At 38.4% G+C, this 18819-nt stretch overlaps 1 protein-coding gene across 2 annotated transcripts in view; it reads right to left on the reverse strand.

Moving 5' to 3' along the window:
* HAUS6 (HAUS augmin like complex subunit 6) overlaps positions 1–18819 on the reverse strand; it is a 49785-nt gene that overhangs the window by 15057 nt on the left and 15909 nt on the right. The window contains exons 7-11 of one of the 2 annotated variants that reach the window (XM_044920361.1): positions 18611–18659; positions 15428–15598; positions 13233–13426; positions 11948–11969; positions 11178–11280 (exon numbers count right to left, since the gene is read on the reverse strand). In XM_044920361.1, coding sequence (XP_044776296.1) covers positions 11178–11280; positions 11948–11969; positions 13233–13426; positions 15428–15598; positions 18611–18659 — 539 coding nt within the window. Of the gene's footprint in view, positions 1–11177; positions 11281–11947; positions 12075–13232; positions 13427–15427; positions 15599–18610; positions 18660–18819 lie in introns of both variants that reach the window. The other variant, XM_021682420.2, reaches the window with a different exon arrangement.

Here is an 18819-nt window from a genome sequence, read left to right on the forward strand (position 1 = left end):
GAAGTGTACTACACCAAGAGATAAAAAGGATCATATTTTCGTATTTGCACTATAGAAGGATCACTGATAACCATTTGCAACACGGAATAGGTAGAATATGGAAGCAGAGTAGCTAGTTAGAACACAATTAAAGGCAAGAAATAGAAAACCAAACTACAGCACTTAAGATGTGAAGAGAACAGAGGGGACGGACACAAGGTAATAAGGAGGTAAAAACAAAACTGAACTCACCAGAACAAAGCAAACCAAGCTGCAGTGACAATGACTCCTACCATAAATACACTAGAAATGTAAAATAAAATTTAAGAAAAAGAAAGGAATACCCAGAAGAACAAATAAAAATCATCACATGCCAGGACTCAAGATGGAAAGCATTTAAGCTCAAACTGAGACACAAAGGCTAAATGACAGACTCCAGGGCTGAACAATGGAAATTTAATGCCTACATAATGAGAAACATCATCTCAGGTCACTCAGGCTGGGATGTGAGAAACTGCCATAAGGCCAGAACATTGGAAAGGCTGCTCGGCCCCTGAAAAGATTATAAAAAATTCTGCCAACTTAACCAGGGAAGTAACAGGGAAGCCTGTCTACCTGGAGTCCTGGGTTTAAAAAAAAAAAAGAAATTTTAAATCTACCTAGCCTACTCAAAAGGAGGTATGAAATCCAAAATTATATTGGCTACTTGTGGAATCCGAAACCAAAGACATTAACTGCCTACTTCAAGGGAAATACCTTGGACCCTAGGCCACCATGTAGAGACCATTCTACAACCCAGGGCCCAGGTTGACTCCTTCAGAGGTGGGTCCACTGAAATTGAGTCACAATCAAAAAGAAAAATTTTTTTATTTTTATTTTTAAGTAATCCCTACACCCAGCATGGCTTGAACTCACAACCCCAAGATCAAGAGTCGCATGCTCTTCTGAATGAACCAGCCAGGCGATCCCACAATCAAATATTTTAATAGGAAACAAACAACTATGAAAGTGAGCAGACAGGAGCACCCGGGTGGCTCAGTTGGTTAAGCATCTGCCTTCGGCTCAGGTCAAGATTCCAGGGTCCTGGATCAAGCCCCTCATTGGGCTCCCTGCTCAGCAGGGAGCCTGCTTCTCCCTCTCCCTCTCCCTCTGCCTGCCACTCCCCCTGCTTGTGCTCTCTCCCTCTCTCTGCCAAATAAATAAAATTTTAAAAAAGAATTAAAAAAAAAAAAAAATGAGTAGGCAGAACATACAGAAACAGAAGTATCTGAAACACAAGGATATTTAAAAAATTGAATAAGATCGAATCAAGAAGATGATACCATGAAAAACAAAAGGCAATTTCTGAAAAAGAAGCAAATGAAAAGAAATTAAAAGCACATCCATGAGGGACGCCTGGGTGGCTCAGTCGTTAAGCATCTGTCTGCCTTCGGCTCAGGTCGTGATCTCAGGGTCCTGGGGTCGAGCCCCACATCGGGCTCCCTGCTCAGCAGGAAGCCTGCTTCTCCCTCTCCCACTCCCCCTGCTTGTGTTCCCTCTCTCACTGTCTCTCTCTTTGTCAAAAAAATAAACAAAATCTTTAAAAAAAAAAACACTGTTAAAAAAAAAAAAGCACATCCATGAAAGCCAAACACTAAATGGACATGTCAAAAAAGAGATTAAATATAACTAAAAAGATAATTAGTGAACCAAATAAGCCTAGAGCTACAAAGACATTATAAATACAAATGAGAAGTTTAAGATATATGGAGGACAGAATCAGAAGTCCCAACAACAAGAGCTCCAGAAAGAAAGCATCAAAAGAATGACTGAGACAGTGTTAGAAGTGATATTAGCGAATAAGTTTCCAAAACAGAAAATATGAGCCTTCACATTAAATAAGCACACACAGGCCCAAAGTTTAAATAAAAATAAATCCACATTTAGACACATCTAAATGAACCTGCATAATACAAAGCTAAATAAGTACAAGTCCTAAAAACAACCAGAAATTAAAAATTACCTACAAATGAATGACCATTAAGCTGACAACAGAGGTCTCAGAAACAATAGAAGGCAGAAAACAATGTGATCATATCACTGAAGTTGTAGGAAAATTGAACTTTGATCTAGAATCTTATATTCAGCCAAACTATCATTCAGAAATTAGTGAAAATAAAGACATTTTCACAGAAAAAACTAAGAGATTTTACTATCCAGTGTCCATCACAAAAAGATTTAAAGAATACACTTTGAGAGAAGGAAAGATGGCAGAGGAGTAGGGGACCCTATTTCAACTGGTCCCCGGAATTGAGCTGGATATCTACCAGACCACTCTGAGCACCCAAGAAATCAGCCTGAGATGTAAGAAGATCTGGATCTCTACAAACAGAATATCACAGGCCGTTGGTTGTGAGGTATGAAGCGGGGAGCCCTGATTCCGGGGCAGATATCGGAGGATAAACGGCAGGGGGAGGGTGCCTGGCCATGGGGATCCTACACTGCTGGTGAGCGACAGCCTCGCACGCTGCGGATGGGGCACAGACTCGCAGACCGGTAGCTGCAGGGAAAGGACTTTAGGGCAGCCCCTGGGTCAGGAACCGGAGCAGCGGAGTCATGCGGGTGAACTGGGAGCGGCTGGCGGTTTTAGAAGCACAAAGGGCAGAGATGTGCCCTGACCTGGAGGCAGGACTGGGAGCGCTGTGGAGGGGCGCACAACCCAGGACGCTGCAGTTTATAGCAGATGGACAGAAACGGAGATGGTGTGGCCTGGAGAGCTCACTGAAAAACAGACTGCGATCTCTCTGCTCCAAGGCAGAGGATTGGAAATGGTTTCTGCTCTGACTTGCGGAAGAGAGGAGGAAAGCCACCAGAGAACAAAAGCCCCAAAAACTGATTCCCGCTGAGCGCATCCCCCGCCACAGTGGGGCAGGGCAACTCCGCACAAACAGGGTTGCCTGAGTAACACGCAGCAGGCCCCTTCCCCAGAAGACAGGCTGGGAAAACAAGAGGCCAGCAACCCTAAGGTCCCAAGAAAACAGGTGCATCTTGCTTGGGTTCTGGTCAATAATTTGGACTCTATACACTCCCTCAAACACCCATCAACAGAATGACTAGGAGGAGGAACCCCCAAAATAGAAAAGACTCAGAGATTATGATTTATGCTGCAGATTTACAAATGGACGCAGATATAACCAAGATGTCGGAGATGGAATTCAGGCTAGCAATTGTGAAGACAATGGCTAGAATGGAGAAATCAATTAATGACAACATAAAGTCTGTAAGGGCAGAAATGAAAGGTGAATTGGCAGAACTTAAAAATGCTATCAATGAGATCCAATCCAATCTAGATAATCTAACAGCTAGGGTCAGTGAGGCATAAGAACGAATAAGCGACCTGGAGGACAATGTAACAGATAAAAAGGGAAAAGAGGAGGCCAGGGAAAAACAACTCAGAATCCATGAAAATAGAATCAGAGAAATAAGTGACACCATGAAGCGTTCCAATGTCAGAATAATTGGAATCCCGGAGGGAGTGGAGAGAGAGAGAGGACTAGAAGATGTATTTGAGCAAATCGTAGCTGAGAACTTCCCTAATCTGGGGAATGAAACAAACATTCATGTCCTAGAAGCAGAGAGGACCCCTCCTAAGATCAAGGAAAACAGGCCAACACCCCAGCATGTAAGAGTAAAACTTGCAAATCTTAGAACCAAGGAAACCATCTTAAGGGCAGTTAGGGGGAAGAGATTCCTTACGTACAGAGGGAGGAACATCAGAATAACGTCAGACCTATCCACAGAGACCTGGCAAGCCAGAAAGGCCTGGCAAGACATATTCAGAGTACTAAATGAGAAGAACATGCAGCCAAGAATACTTTATCCGGCAAGGCTTTCATTTAGAATGGATGGAGAGATGCAGAGCTTCCACGACCGGCAGAAACTGAAAGAATATGTGACCACTAAGCCAGCCCTGCAAGAAATATTAAGGGGGGTTCTATAAAAGGAGAAAGACCCCAAGAGTGATATACAACAGAAATTTATAGGGACAATGTATAAAAACAACGTCTTCACAGGCAACATGATGACAATTAATTCATATCTTTCAATAATCACTCCCAACATGAATGGCCTAAACGCTCCCATAAAACAGCACAGGGTTGCAGATTGGATAAAAAGACAGGACCCATCTATATGCTGCCTACAAGAGACTCATTTTGAACCTAAAGATACATCCAGACTGAAAGTGAAGGGATGGAGATCCATCTTCCATGCCAGCGAACCTCAAAAGAAAGCTGAGGTAGCAATTCTTATATCAGACAAATTAGATTTTAAACTAAAGTCTGCATTAGAGACACAGAAGGACACTATATCATTCTTAAAGGGTCTATGCAACAAGAAGATCTAACAATTGTAAATATCTATGCCCCCGACATGGGAGCAGCCATCTACATAAGCCAACTGTTAACCAAAATAAAGAGTCATATTGATAACAATACGTTAATTGTAGGAGACCTCAATACTCCACTCTCAGCAATGGACAGATCATCTAAGCAGAAAATCAACAAGGAAACAAGAGCTTTGAATGATACATTGGACCAGATGGACCTCATAGATATTTACAGAACATTCCACCCTAAAACAATAGAATACTCATTCTTCTCGAGCGCACATGGAACTTTCTCCAGAATAGACCACATACTGGGTCACAAATCAGGTCTCAACTGATACCAAAAGATTGAGATTATTCCCTGCATATTCTCAGACCACAATGTTTTAAAACTAGAACTCAATCACAAGAAAAAATTTGGCAGAAATTCAAACACTTGGAAGCTAAAGACCACTCTGCTCAAGAATGTTTGGGTCAACCAGGAAATCAAAGAAGAACTTAAACAATTCATGGAAATCAATGAGAACGAAAACACATCGGTCCAAAACCTATGGGATACTGCAAAGGCGGTCCTAAGGGGGAAATACATAGCCATCCAAGCCTCACTCAAAAAAATAGAAAAATCCCAAATTCACCAACTAACTCTACACCTTAAAGAACTAGAGAAAAAGCAACAAACGACACCTAAGCCACGCATTAGAAGAGAAATAATTAGAATTAGAGCAGAGATCAATGAATTAGAAACCAGAAACACAGTAGATCAAATCAACGAAACTAGAAGTTGGTTCTTTGAAAGAATTAATAAGATCGATAAACCACTGGCCAGACTTATCCAAAAGAAAAGAGAAAGGACCCAAATTAATAAAATTATGAATGAAAGGGGAGAGATCACGACTAACACCAAGGAAATAGAAACAATTACTAGAAATTATTATCAACAACTATATGCCAATAAACTGAGCAATCTGTATGAAATGGAGGCCTTCCTGGAAATCTATAAACTGCCAAGACTGAAACAGGAAGAAATTGACAACCTGAATAGGCCAATAACCAGTAACGAGATTGAAGCAGTGATCAAAAACCTCCCAAAAAACAAGAGTCCAGGGCCTGATGGATTCCCTGGGGAATTCTACCAAACATTCAAAGAAGAAATAATACCTATTCTACTGAAGATGCTTCAAAAAATAGAAACAGAAGGAAAACTTCCAAACTCATTCTATGAGGCCAGCCTTACCTTAATCCCCAAATCAGGCAAAGACCCCATCAAAAAGGAGAATTTCAGACCGATATCCCTGATGAATATGGATTCCAAAATCCTCAACAAAATCCTAGCTAATAGGATCCAACAATACATTAAAAAAATCATCCACCACGACCAAGTGGGATTTATCCCCGGGATGCAAGGGTGGTTCAACATTCACAAATCAATCAGTGTGATAGAACACATTAATAAGAGGAGAGAGAAGAACCATAGGGTCCTCTCAACTGATGCAGAAAAAGCATTCAACAAAATACAACATCCTTTCCTGATTAAAACTCTTCAGAGTATAGGGATAGAGGGAACATTCCTCAAGTTCATAAAATCCATCTATGAAAAACCCACAGTGAATATCATCCTCAGTGGGGAAAAGCTGAGAGGCTTTCCCTTAAGATCAGGAACACGTCAAGGATGCCCACTCTCGCCACTATTGTTCAACATAGTACTACAAGTCCTAGCAACAGCAATCAGACAACAAAAAGAAATAAAAGGTATTCAAATTGGCAAAGAAGAAGTCAAACTCTCTCTTTTCGCAGACGACATGATACTTTATGTGGAAAACCCAAAAGACTCCACCCCCAAATTACTAGAACTCATACAGCAATTCAGTAATGTGGCACGATACAAAATCAACGCACAGAAATCAGTTGCTTTCTTATACACTAACAACGCAACTGTAGAAATTAGAGAAACGATTCCATTTACAATAGCACCAAAAACCATAAAACACCTCAGAATAAACCTAACCAAAGAGGTAAAGGATCTATACTCTAGGAACTACAAAACACTCATGAAAGGAATTGAAGAAGACACAAAAAGATGGAAAAATATTCCATGCTCATGGATCGGAAGAATAAACATTGTTAAAATGTCTATGCTACCCGGAGCAATCTATACCTTCAATGCCATCCCGATCAAAATTCCAATGACATTTTTCAAAGTGCTGGAACAAACAATCCTAAAATTTGTATGGAATCAGAAAAGACCCTGAATCGCCAAGGAAATGTTGAAAAAGAAAAACAAAGCTGGGGGCATCACGCTGCCCGATTTCAAGCTATATTACAAAGCTGTGATCAGCAAGACAGCATGGTACTGGCCCCAAAACAGACATATAGACCAATGGAACAGAAGAGAGAACCCAGATATGGACCCTCAACTCTATGGTCAAATGATCTTTGACAAAGCAGGAAAAAACATGCAATGGAAAAAAGACAGTCTCTTCAATAAATGGTGCTGGGAAAATTGGACAGCCACATGCAGAAGAATGAAACTCGACCATTCTCTAACGCCATTCACAAAGATAAACTCAAAGTGGATGAAAGACCTCAATGTGAGACAGGAATCCATCAAAATCCTAGAGAAGAACATAGGCAGTAACCTCTTTGACATCACTCACAGCAACTTCTTTCAAGATACATCTCCAAAAGTTAGTGAAACAAAAGCAAAATGAACTTTTGGGACTTCATCAGATAAAAAGCTTCTGCACAGCAAAGGAAACAGTCAACAAAACAAAGAGGCAACCCACAGAATGGGAGAAGATATTTGCAAATGACACTACAGATAAAGGGCTGGTATCCAAGATCTATAAAGAACTTCTCAAACTCAACACCAAAAAACAAATAATCAAGTCAAAAAGTGGGCAGAAGATATGAAAAGACACTTCTCTGAAGAAGACATACAAATGGCTAACAGACACATGAAAAAATGTTCATCATCATTAGCCATCAGGGAAATTCAAATCAAAACCACATTGAGATACCATCTTACACCAGTTAGAATGGCAAAAATGGACAGGGAGAGAAACAACAAATGTTGGAGAGGTTGTGGAGAAAGGGGAATCCTCTTACACTGTTGGTGGGAATGCAAGCTGGTACAGCCACTTTGGAAAACAGTGTGGAGATTCCTCAAAAGTTTAAAAATAGAGCTACCCTATGACCCATCAATTGTACTCCTGGGTATTTACCCCAAAGACACAGATGTAGTGAAAAGAAGGGCCCTATGCACCCCAATGTTCATGCCAGCAATGTCCGCAATAGCCAAACTGTGGAAAGAGACGAGATGCCCTTCAACAGATGAATGGATAAAGAAGATGTGGTCCATATATACAATGGAATATTACTCAGCTAGCAGAAAGGATGAATACCCAACTTCTACATCAACATGGATGGGACTGAAGGAGATTATGCTAACTGAAATAAGTCAAGCAGAGAAAGTCAATTATCATATGGTTTCACTTATTTGTGGAACATAAGGAATAGCATGGAGGACATTAGGAGAAGGAAGGGAAAAATGAAGGGAGGGAAATCGGAGGGAGAGATGAACCATGAGAGACTATGGACTCTGAGAAACAAACAGGGTTTTAAAGGGGAGGGGGGAGGTGGGATTGGTTAGCCCGGTGATGGGTATTAAGGAGGGCACGTACTACATGGAGCACCGGGTGATATACGAAAATAATGGATCGTGGATCACCACATCAAAAACCAATGATGTATTGTATGGTGACTAACATAACATAATAAAATTTAAATAAATAAATAAATAAATAAAATTTAATTTAATTTTTAAAAAAATATATATACTTTGAGATATACTTCTGAGGAGAATAAAAGTAGTAATCTGGACCTAAAAAAAACAGTAAATGTGTTGGCAAATCTAAACACACAACGATTATTAAAAACAATTTCTAACAATGTCACTTAAAAAGGGGGGCAGGAGCATTTTTCTAGAATAAAAGTAAGAGGACAAAACAACCAAAAGCAATGAATGAACCCTCCTTAGATCCTAGTGCAAAATATAAACATTTACACAGGACATTTTGGAGTATAATAAGAGAAATTTATTCATATGCCAGAAGAGTCTTGTATATAGTTAGATCCATACACATGTAGTAAAATTATTTTTATAAACGTACATCAGAATAAATTTAAGATTCAGGATAGTGGTCACATCTGCAAATGCAGGAAGAATGGGGTCAAGAAAGGTGGATCCCCAAAGACTAACTACATATATATTTTTTTAAAAAACCTAAAATATTGCAGGACACCTGAATGGCTCAGTTAGTTAAGCATCTGACTTCAGCTCAGGTCATGATCTCAGGGTCCAGGGACTGAGCCCCAAGTCAGGCTCCCCACTCAGCAGGGAGTCTGCTCGTCCCTCTGCCCCTCCCTCTGCTCATGCTCTCTCTCTAATAAATAAATAAAGTCTAAAAAGTATCTAAAGGGGCACCTGGGTGGCTCAGTCAATTAAGCGTCTACCTTAGGCTCAGATCTGATCCCAGGGTCCTGGGATCAAGCCCCGTGTCAGGCTCTCTGCTTAGCAGGGAGCCTGCTCCTCCCTCTCCCTCTGCCACTCCCCTGCTGTGCTCTCTCACTCTCTCTCTCTCAAATAAATAAATAAATAAAATCTTTTTTAAAAATCCTAAAATACTGCAAAACTTTGACAAAAAGTATTTGGTGAAGAGGTTATTTATATTATTCCCTGAATTTTTAATATGCCGAAATATAATTTTTTAAAAAAAATTTAAAAGAAAATTTCAAGTAAGATGTAATATGTAAGGTGTAGGAGGAAAAAAAGTTGTTTTACTACAAAAAGCATAAAATAATGTTAAGATCCCCCAGCTCAGATCAAAGCTCTACTTGTTTAGGGGGGGAAAAAAAAAAAAAAGGAATCCTAAGAGTACAAATTCTACAATGTCTGGAGGACAGCATTACCTCAAAGGACCTATCAAACGCTTCTAAAATGTGAACTTCCACTGCACTTCCTAAACAGACACAAATATGCCCTCACTTTCAAGGCAGACAGAAATCTCCGAATGGACACGAAGACTAATTTATGGTTTCATAGGACCTAAGTCTTGCCAGAGGGCAATGGCCCTTTTTATGTTGAAGTGAAAACAAAATGCCAATCAAATATGCCAAGAGCTCTAAGAGTCATTCTATCATCCTAAATAATGCTCTTTCTGAAGCTCTTTGTCATTCATCAAACCATGCAGTCTTTTCTATGTCTACTCTTTTGCTAGTGCCTCTCCTGAGCCTTGCTCTCTAATCTATGACCTTTCTTAACCAGTGTCCGTATGTACACTTCACTCCCAAACCAATCACCCATCCCAGCTATGTTCACCCATTTCTTCCTAGGTCCTATGCTAACTACTGCCATGACCTTTGGCCTCCATGAACTCAACTATGGCCTACATCTATTACATGCTCCAGCCTGGCTACATAATTCACAGGTTTTTTTAATGCATTTATTCCTCCTCTTATTTATCTAACATTTACTGAACTCAGTAACAATTACTTGTACACAAGTACTAGGCAGCTAGGGAAACTGAATTAACTATAAAATGGATAAATATATAATATAAATATAAAATATAAATGTATATAAAATATAAAGATATAAATGGATTATAAATAAAAATATATTTATATATTTATATAAAATGGATTATCAGATATTGTAGAGAAATTAATTTTTTAGGTGTGACAGTGGTATAATAGTTGAGGAAAAAGGTATTATAGAATTATTATAATTTTTTAGATGTGACATTACTAGGGTAGTTACATAGGAAAAGTCTATTTTTATGGGAATGCATGTTGAAACACTTAAGAGTGAAGTGTTACAATGTCTAGAACTTACTTGGTTTAGCAAAAACACATACATACACATATAAAGCAATGTAGCAGATGTTGATAGTCAAAACAGGTGGTATTCAAGTAATTATTGTACTATTCTTTCATGTTAAAGAGTTGTGGGCTTCTACACAAAAACCTGTAAACAAATGTTTATAGCAGCATTACTCATAATAGTGAAATGGTGGAAACAACCCAAATGTCCATCAATGGTTGAATGGACAAGCAAAATATGCTTTAGTCATACAAGAGAATGTATTCATAAAAATTAATGAAGTACTGATACATGCTACAACTTGAATGAACCTAAAAAATATTGTGCAAAGTGAAAAATGCTGCAAGTGAAAGAAACCAGACACATAAAGCCTCATAGTATATGACTCCATTTATATGAAATATCCAGCACAGGCAAATCCACAGATAGAGAGAGGAAGTACATTTGTGGTCGCCAAGGATTGGGAAAGGGGAAAATGGGGAGTGACTGCTTAATGGGTACAGAATTTCCTTTTTTTTTTTTTTAAAGATTTATTTAGTTTTGAGAGAGAGAGAGAGCAAGAGTGTGGGGGAGGATGGCAGAGGGGGAAGGAGAGGGACAAACAGACTCTGCGCTGAGCGCGGGCTCAAACTCAGGACCCTGAGATCATGACCTGAGCCAAAAACAAGAGTGAGATGCTTAACTGACTAAGCCACCCAGGAGCCCCTAGGATTTCCTATTTAAGGTAACAGAAACATTCTGGAACTAAAAAGTGGTGATGGTTGCACAATTTTGTAAACTTACTAAATGTCACTGAGTTGTACACTGCAGTGACTAAAATGCTATGTGCATTTCACCACAATAAAAAATAACTGGGCGGGGGGAACAAGACAAAAATGTAAAGAAGCTGCTATCATAGTGAGAAATACTGCTGGGAAGGAGGTTTAAGAGAGAGAAAAACAAATAACTAACCTGGAAGTGAAGCAGGATACTGCAAAAGAATACTCCTTGCATATACTTCTTCTGAGGCAGGATCAAATGACAGAGGAGACATTGGTGGTAAAAGATCCACAGCCTTAAAACACAGAATTCATCATTTTGAAATACACATTTTTTTTTTACATAACACTACTAAGATAATCTATGAATGGATGATTGTTTCCCCCTAATGAAGACAGAATTACCAAGCATGTAAATTATCTTATAACTACTTTTAAACCAAGGAGTACGATATTAGAACAAGGGGACTACTCTGTCCTCCAACTGTGCCTCAATGTCTCATTTTCTTTTTAATATAATCCTCTAAATCTAAAAATATGAACTATAAATCATAAAGCAGCTGGATGAATACTCTAATATGCACTTAGAAAAATTACAGAAACATGGGGCGCCTGGGTGGCTCAGTCGGTTAAGCGGCTGCCTTCGGCTCAGGTCATGATCCCAGAGTCCTGGGATCAAGCCCGTCGGGTTCCCTGCTCAGTGGAGAGTCTGCTTCTCCGTCTCCCTCTGCCTGCCTCTCTGCCTCCTTGTGCTCTCTCTCTATCTCTCTGTCAAATAAATAAATAAAATCTTAAAAAAAAAAAGAAAAAGAAAAATTACAGAAACCAAAACATTTAAACTTTAGGCTCAAGTGCAAAGATGACAACTTACACATGCACAGCATTCCTAGATCATTCGTAACATAAATCAAAAGACTGCCCTGTATTAAACTACTCTCCAAAAGGCAAGTCAACATTACTTACTGGAGTCCAACCTTTAATTAGATTGAAAGGAGACAGACCAAGAAATTCTTTCCACTTTTTATGCCATTCTCCTTGTTTTTCAACAACAGAGTGTTTCATACTGGTGAGATCTTCTTTTATTTTACAACTATGATAGCATAAAAAAAGAACTTGATTCAAAACATGAATATATGAAAGTATTGAGTAAAATTTAAGAATACAACAGTTTGTAGAAAAAGGGAAAAAAAACATAACTGGAAGTTCAACCAGTAGAGCACATATAAACCGAATAAAGTCTTACAATGAACATTCAGAAGCTTAAGTACTTATTTCCTTTTAAGACCAGAAAGCAATCATACATCTATTACTCCATTTATCTTTAAAATATTGGGGAGGGTATGTGCTATGGTGAGCACTGTGAATTGTGTTAAGACTGTTGAATCACAGACCTGTACCTCTGAAACAAATAATACATTACATGTTTAAAAAAAAAAAAAAAAGAAGAAGATAGCAGGAAGGAAAAGAATGAAGGGGGGAAAATCGGAGGGGGAGATGAACCATGAGAGACTATGGACTCTGAGAAACAAACTGAGGGTTCTAGAGGGGAGGGGGGAAGGGGGATGGGTTAGCCTGGTGATGGGTATTAAAAAGGGCACGTACTGCGTGGAGCACTGGGTGTTTTACACAAACAATGAATCGTGGAACACTCCATCAAAAACTAATGATGTAATGTACGGTGATTAACATACATAATAAAAAATATATATATATTCTTTTTCCCTAGTTCTGAACTCAAGTTCAATTCTACACCTATTGATCCCAGGGTCCTGGGATCGAGTCCCACATCACGCTCCTTGCTCAGCAGGAAGCCTGCTTCTCCCTCTCTCTCCCTCTGCTTGTGCTCTGTCAAATAAATAAAATCTTTAAAAAAAAAAAAAATTCTACACCTATTCTCTGTCCACTCTTAAAGGCAGCCCATACATCCCAATTACTCCACTCAAATAACAAATTTTTCTGAGGCTTAGTTTTATTAAGTAGACTCCAAAGAAAAACTTGAGAAAGTGAAAATTACTCCACAAAGAATTATCACTAAGGGCAAATAATTTATTCTAGACAAAAAGAAAACTACATTAATTGTCCTTTCTACTTAAAATGTGTCTCTCCGGGAGTTTTTGAGCTCTAATAAAATGTTCACCTTTTGTTTGCCAAGGCTAAAGAGTTATCAACTACATGAGCTCTGCTGAGATATTATCAAAAACACCTTACTCCTCCCCCAATAATATAACAAAAGATCTTTCTACAGTACCTCATATGCTTCAGATCTGATAATCTCTCTCTCTGAAGTTTGGTCTCCTTTTCAAGGAAGTGAAGGTCTATTGTCAGTCTTGCTGGGTCAGCCTGACAACGCTCATATTTCACTACTTTCAAGACTTCATTTAATAACTGAATAACTGTTAACAGGTTCAATTTTCCAGCCTCATAAACATTTCCAATGTGCAACTAAGGATTCAGAGGGGGAAAAAAAAGTGGTTCTTAAGATAATAAACTGTTAGGTAAATATATTTATGTTTTTTACTACTATATAAAAAGGTTACCTTAAAGAAGAGTGAAAAAAGTCAAATGTCTACCCAAAAATGAAACCAAGTAAATAATTTTAGTCCAAAGAAAACTACTGTGAAAGAATTTAACATGTCGTGCCATATTTTTATATTATGCAAAGAAGCTGCAAGCTAGACTAAAAGAAATGCAAATAAATGGAAAGCAAAGTAAAGACTGAGGAGAAAGAGCAAGTTTGGTGAAAGATCATGAATTCATGTTTTAACAAAAGTTGCAAATTGAGGGGTGCCTGGGTGGCTCAGTTGTTAAGCATTTGCCTTCGGCTCAGGTCATGATCCCAGGGCCCTGGGATGGAGCCCCATATTGGGCTCCCTGCTCCACGGGAAGCCTGCTTCTCCCTCTCCCACTCCACTTGCTTGTGTTCCCTCTCTAGCTGCCTCTCTCTCTCTCTGTCAAATAAATAAATAAAATCTTTAAAAAAAAAAAAAGTTGCAAAGTGATGGCCCATAACAGCTGAATTCAAACTCAGACATGTTTATTTGGCCTGCACAATTCCAGTATTTTAAAATCATTTGAATTGTTGCCAATCAACCAAAAATCTTAGATTTCTCATAAAAATTATTTCCCAAAGACCTCATCACTTACCCCTTTTGTTACACACAATTAGCCTATAGGCTATTTGTGGAATAGCCTCTATTTTAGAGGCCAGATAGGTAATATAGGCTAATTGTGTGTAACAAAAGGGGTAAGGATTCAAGGAATCTGAATTTGCAGACTCTGATTTTTACAGGAACCTGCAGTGCCTGGCATGTTACCTATTACAGTGAAAGCTTTTCAGCCATCACAACACTATTTTACCTTTGTATTCCCCTACACTATAATTAATGCCTGGCATATACTTAATAGCAGATACTTAATAGATTATGAGTTCACTAAGAAAAAAAATACAGGTTATCCAGATGGAAATGTCATATAAGCAAGTGGAAATAATTCGATGGAGTTGGGTTGACAGAGAGAGACTGGAAATACCAATTTGGGAATACTACTGTATAGGACACTGATGAAAACACAGAACTAAGAAAATACAGATGACTAATTGTGGGAAAGAAAAGTAGGCACTAAAGGAACCATGGAAAACACTTTCATCTGAAAGTTAAAGAAAAAGGATTCAGTAGAAAAAACTGAGAACAGCAGTCTGAAAAACCACAAGAGAGCAAAGACACTGAGGTCACAAAAGCTAATGGAAGAAAAGACTAAAATACTTAATAGCATCAAGATGAAAGAGAAACCACAGGGTAGAGACATTTTAATAAGACATGCAGCAGGGTGCCTGGGTGGCTCAGTTGGTTAAGCGACTGCCTTCGGCTCGGGTCATGATCCTGGAGTCCCGGGATCGAGTCCCATGTCGGGCTCCCTGCTCGGCGGGGAGTCTGCTTCTCTCTCTGACCCTCCCCGCTCGCTCTCATGCTCTCTCTCTATCTCATTCTCTCTCTCAAATAAATAAATAAAATCTTTAAAAAAAAAAAAAAAAAAAAAAAAAAAAGACATGCAGCAAATAGGAGATCACTGCTGCTCTCCCTGAGTGCTTATAAAGAACCAGTACCATATCATCTTCCTACTAAGTAACCTCCTCCATCTCTCCACTGTATGATGTAGCACCATAAAAGGGATGAACAATTAATGAAAGCTAATGTATACAAACATATACACTGTTATATATAATATATACACAATTAACAATAGCCCTCTTGAGGAATGTTTTACTAGATCTAGTCACAAAAATAAATTCTGAAGACAGAAAAACACTGTAAGAAAAAGAATATATATTATTTATATTTACATATTATATATTAATTATATGTTGAATACATGTATTTATTATCATTATATATAATAATTACATAAAGAGTTTTCTCAACAGTTTACTTAGTATCAAATGCTTACCTGACACATTTGTTTCTCAATTTGGTCAAGTAAGAGCCTTGGAATATTGATAGCAACATTAGTTCCATCTAAAGTATGTTGGTTAACAAGATTAAGGACTGCATTAACAACTTCTCTTTCTTTTTCCAAATACATGAGTGTTTCGTTCACTGAAGCCCACAAAGACCGAACCTTTGAAAACAAAGACAAAGTCTACACATAATCTGTACATATATCAAAGAAATGTAAAATACAAATATATGCTCACTCTCTGGAACAAATGAAGTATTCCTGTAATGATTTCTGGTGAGAAAATTAATTAACTGTCTAAAAGCACTGATACTGGGGCTCCTGGGTGGCTCAGTCGTTAAGCGTCTGCCTTCGGCTCAGGTCATGATCCCAGGGTGCTGGGATCGAGCCCTGCATCAGGCTCCCTGCTGGGCGGGAAGCCTGCTTCTCCCTCCCTCCCCCCCAAATGTGTTCCCTCTCTCGCTGTGTCTCTCTCTGTCAAATAAATAAATAAAATCTTGGGCGCCTGGGTGGCTCAGTTGGCTAAGCGACTGCCTTCAGCTCAGGTCATGATCCCAGGGTCCTGGGATCGAGTCCCACATCGGGCTCCCTGCTCTGCGGGAAGCCTGCTTCTCCCTCTCCCACTCCCCCTGCTTGTGTTCCCTCTCTCGCTGTGTCTCTGTCAAATAAATAAATAAAATCTTTAATAAATAAATAAATAAATAAATAAAATCTTTAAAAAAATAATAAAATAAAAGCACTGATACTACTTCCAAAGGGGTTTTCAAACTAAAGAATTTCTCAGGAGAAAAAAAATAATAATTTCTCAGGAGAATTAAGCCCACCATGGTTTTCAAAACAAATCTAAGAAACTTCATACTACCAAGATGGAATTACCATTTCCTGTGTTTTGACATGCCACCAATCTAACAGAAACTTCTGAGGCAGGGACGGCTGGGTGGCTAGGTCAGTTAAGCATCTGCCTTCGGCTCAGGTATGATCCCAGAGTTCTGAGATCAAGTCCCGCATCAGGCTCCTTGCTCAGCGGGGAGGCTGCTTCTCCCTCTGACCCTCCACCCAGCTCACGATCTCTCTCAAATAAATAAATAAAATCTTAAAAAAAAAAAAAAGAAAAAGAAACTTTTCAGGGAGAAATAAAAAATTTTCGGAGGAGAAAAAAAAAACCACCACACATCAATTTTAAGAGTCATTCAAGTTTCAAAAGGTTAAAATATGAAAAACCATGCTTCTTTAAAAGCAAAGAATCTTAGGCATATACTAACCCATCTATGTTCATTAAATGCATGTGTAAGAATGTTTATAGGTGGTAGCTACACTTGTGAGCACAGCATAACAAAGAGTTGTCCAATCACTATGCCATATACCAGAAACTCACATAACACTGTGTGCCAACTATACTTCAATTAAAATACTAAAAACATTTTTAACGAATGGTCATAGCATTTCTATTTGTAATAGTCAAAAACTGCAATTAACCCAAACATCTACCTAGAGTAAAAAAAAAACAAAAATGTTTGTGCTATGTTCATAAAACACTACACAGCATTGGGAATGAACACACTACAACCCACACACACAACAGCACAAATAAAACAGCATGAGTCAAAGAAGACAAACACAAAAGAATATATTCTATATACTCCCCTGTATATAAAGTTCAAGAAGAGGCAAACTAATCTTTAATATAAGAAGGGAGAAAAGTATTTACTCTTGGGGGGGGAAATGGTTGTAAATGAAAGGGGGCCTGAGGCTTCTGGGCTAATGTTCTGTTCCTTAAACTCTATGCTGCTTACATACGTTTATTCACTTTGTGAAATTTTATCAGGCTATACACTTATGACTTTTGCACTTTTTTGTACTATGTGATGCCTTAAAAGAATTTATAAAGGTGGGAGGTGGGCAGGGAAATACAATAATTATACCCATGTTTGTGTTTGTGTCTTCCCACGGTACAAGGTAAAGTTGTCCCCAAAGAAGACTCATTGGCTAGGAGTCTACAGGTCTCACAGGATGACATTTCCTTGGTGGACAAAGATCCAGGATCTGGTTCTCAGATTTTTTTTTTGTTCTCAGATTTTTACTTTTATCTTGTCAATGGATAAAAAAATTGACCGGACTCAGAGAAAGTGAACATTAACCAAAGTCAGGAGAGATCAATGTGAAAACTTCTAAACAGGTTTCACATCAACCTATTAAATATACAATCAAAGATACTATGTTCAGTAACAGAAGTATTCATAGTCCCGAAGCTGGACGATCCATGAAGGAAGTGATTTTGCCTCCTCACTGCTGTAGCTCTAATACCTAGAATGCTTGGCACATGGCAGGTGATCAATAAAAATTCACTGAATGGATGAATAATTATTTCCTGAGGAGGGGACTCACCTTTTCCAGTGACAAACTGCCTGGGAAGCCAAATTAACACTCAAAGCAGCTCAGTGATCATAAAAACAGAACAAAGAGCTTGAGAGAGATTTCATCTAAACACAAAGGCCTAAGAAAACACTCCAATCTCACATCAAAGCCATCCTCTGAAAACCTCAGATTATTATTATTATTTTTTAAGATTTTACTTATTTATTTGACAGAGAGAGAGACCATGAGAGAGGGAACACAAGCAGGGGGAGTGGGAGAAGGAGAAGCAGGCTTCCCGCCGAGCAGGGAGCCCAATGTGGAGCTCGATCTCAGAACCCTGGGATCATGACCTGAGCCAAAGGCAGATGCTTAACAACTGAGCCACCCAGGCGCCCCAAACCTCAGATTATTTATGTCTGCCAGATTCCTCCCTACTGCCAAGCCAGCTTCAATGTGACTTCTCATTTTTCTTCCATATTTACCATCTCCCTTCAGTTAACATATTTTATTTACATAAATTAATACTACTGATTAAGTTACAATCAAGCTGAACTTTTAACCATATTTAAAACTGCTTTTCTATATATTTAGGCTTATAAGTTAATTTTTCCATTTTATTCACGCTTTTTAGAGGCACCCTACTGATACCTTTATATATCACTTACTAATGCGTTTAAAAAAAGAGTAAGTTTTACAAAAAAATGACAAAAACAGAGAATATAAGAGTCCAATTAAGTAAGTCAACATTGCACATCACAAAAGTAAGAAAGATTAAATTTCTCCTTTAAAATATAAATAGAAATATAAAAGTTACCTCACCTTTTGGATTTTCTCTTGTATATTACTTTGGTCATCATAGGGTTCCATTCTAGTTAAAAAATAAATGATCTCATTAGTCATTTTTTTAAAATCTCATGGTAATTTACCACCAAAAGAGCGAACTGATCTATAAATCCACCCACTAATAACCATTTCAATTAAAAACAAAAATAAAATTCAAGCTCAAAGCAATAAATTTTTTTTACAGA

This window comes from Neomonachus schauinslandi, chromosome 13, assembly GCF_002201575.2.
Source record: "Neomonachus schauinslandi chromosome 13, ASM220157v2, whole genome shotgun sequence".
Taxonomy (NCBI): Eukaryota; Metazoa; Chordata; class Mammalia; order Carnivora; family Phocidae; genus Neomonachus; species Neomonachus schauinslandi.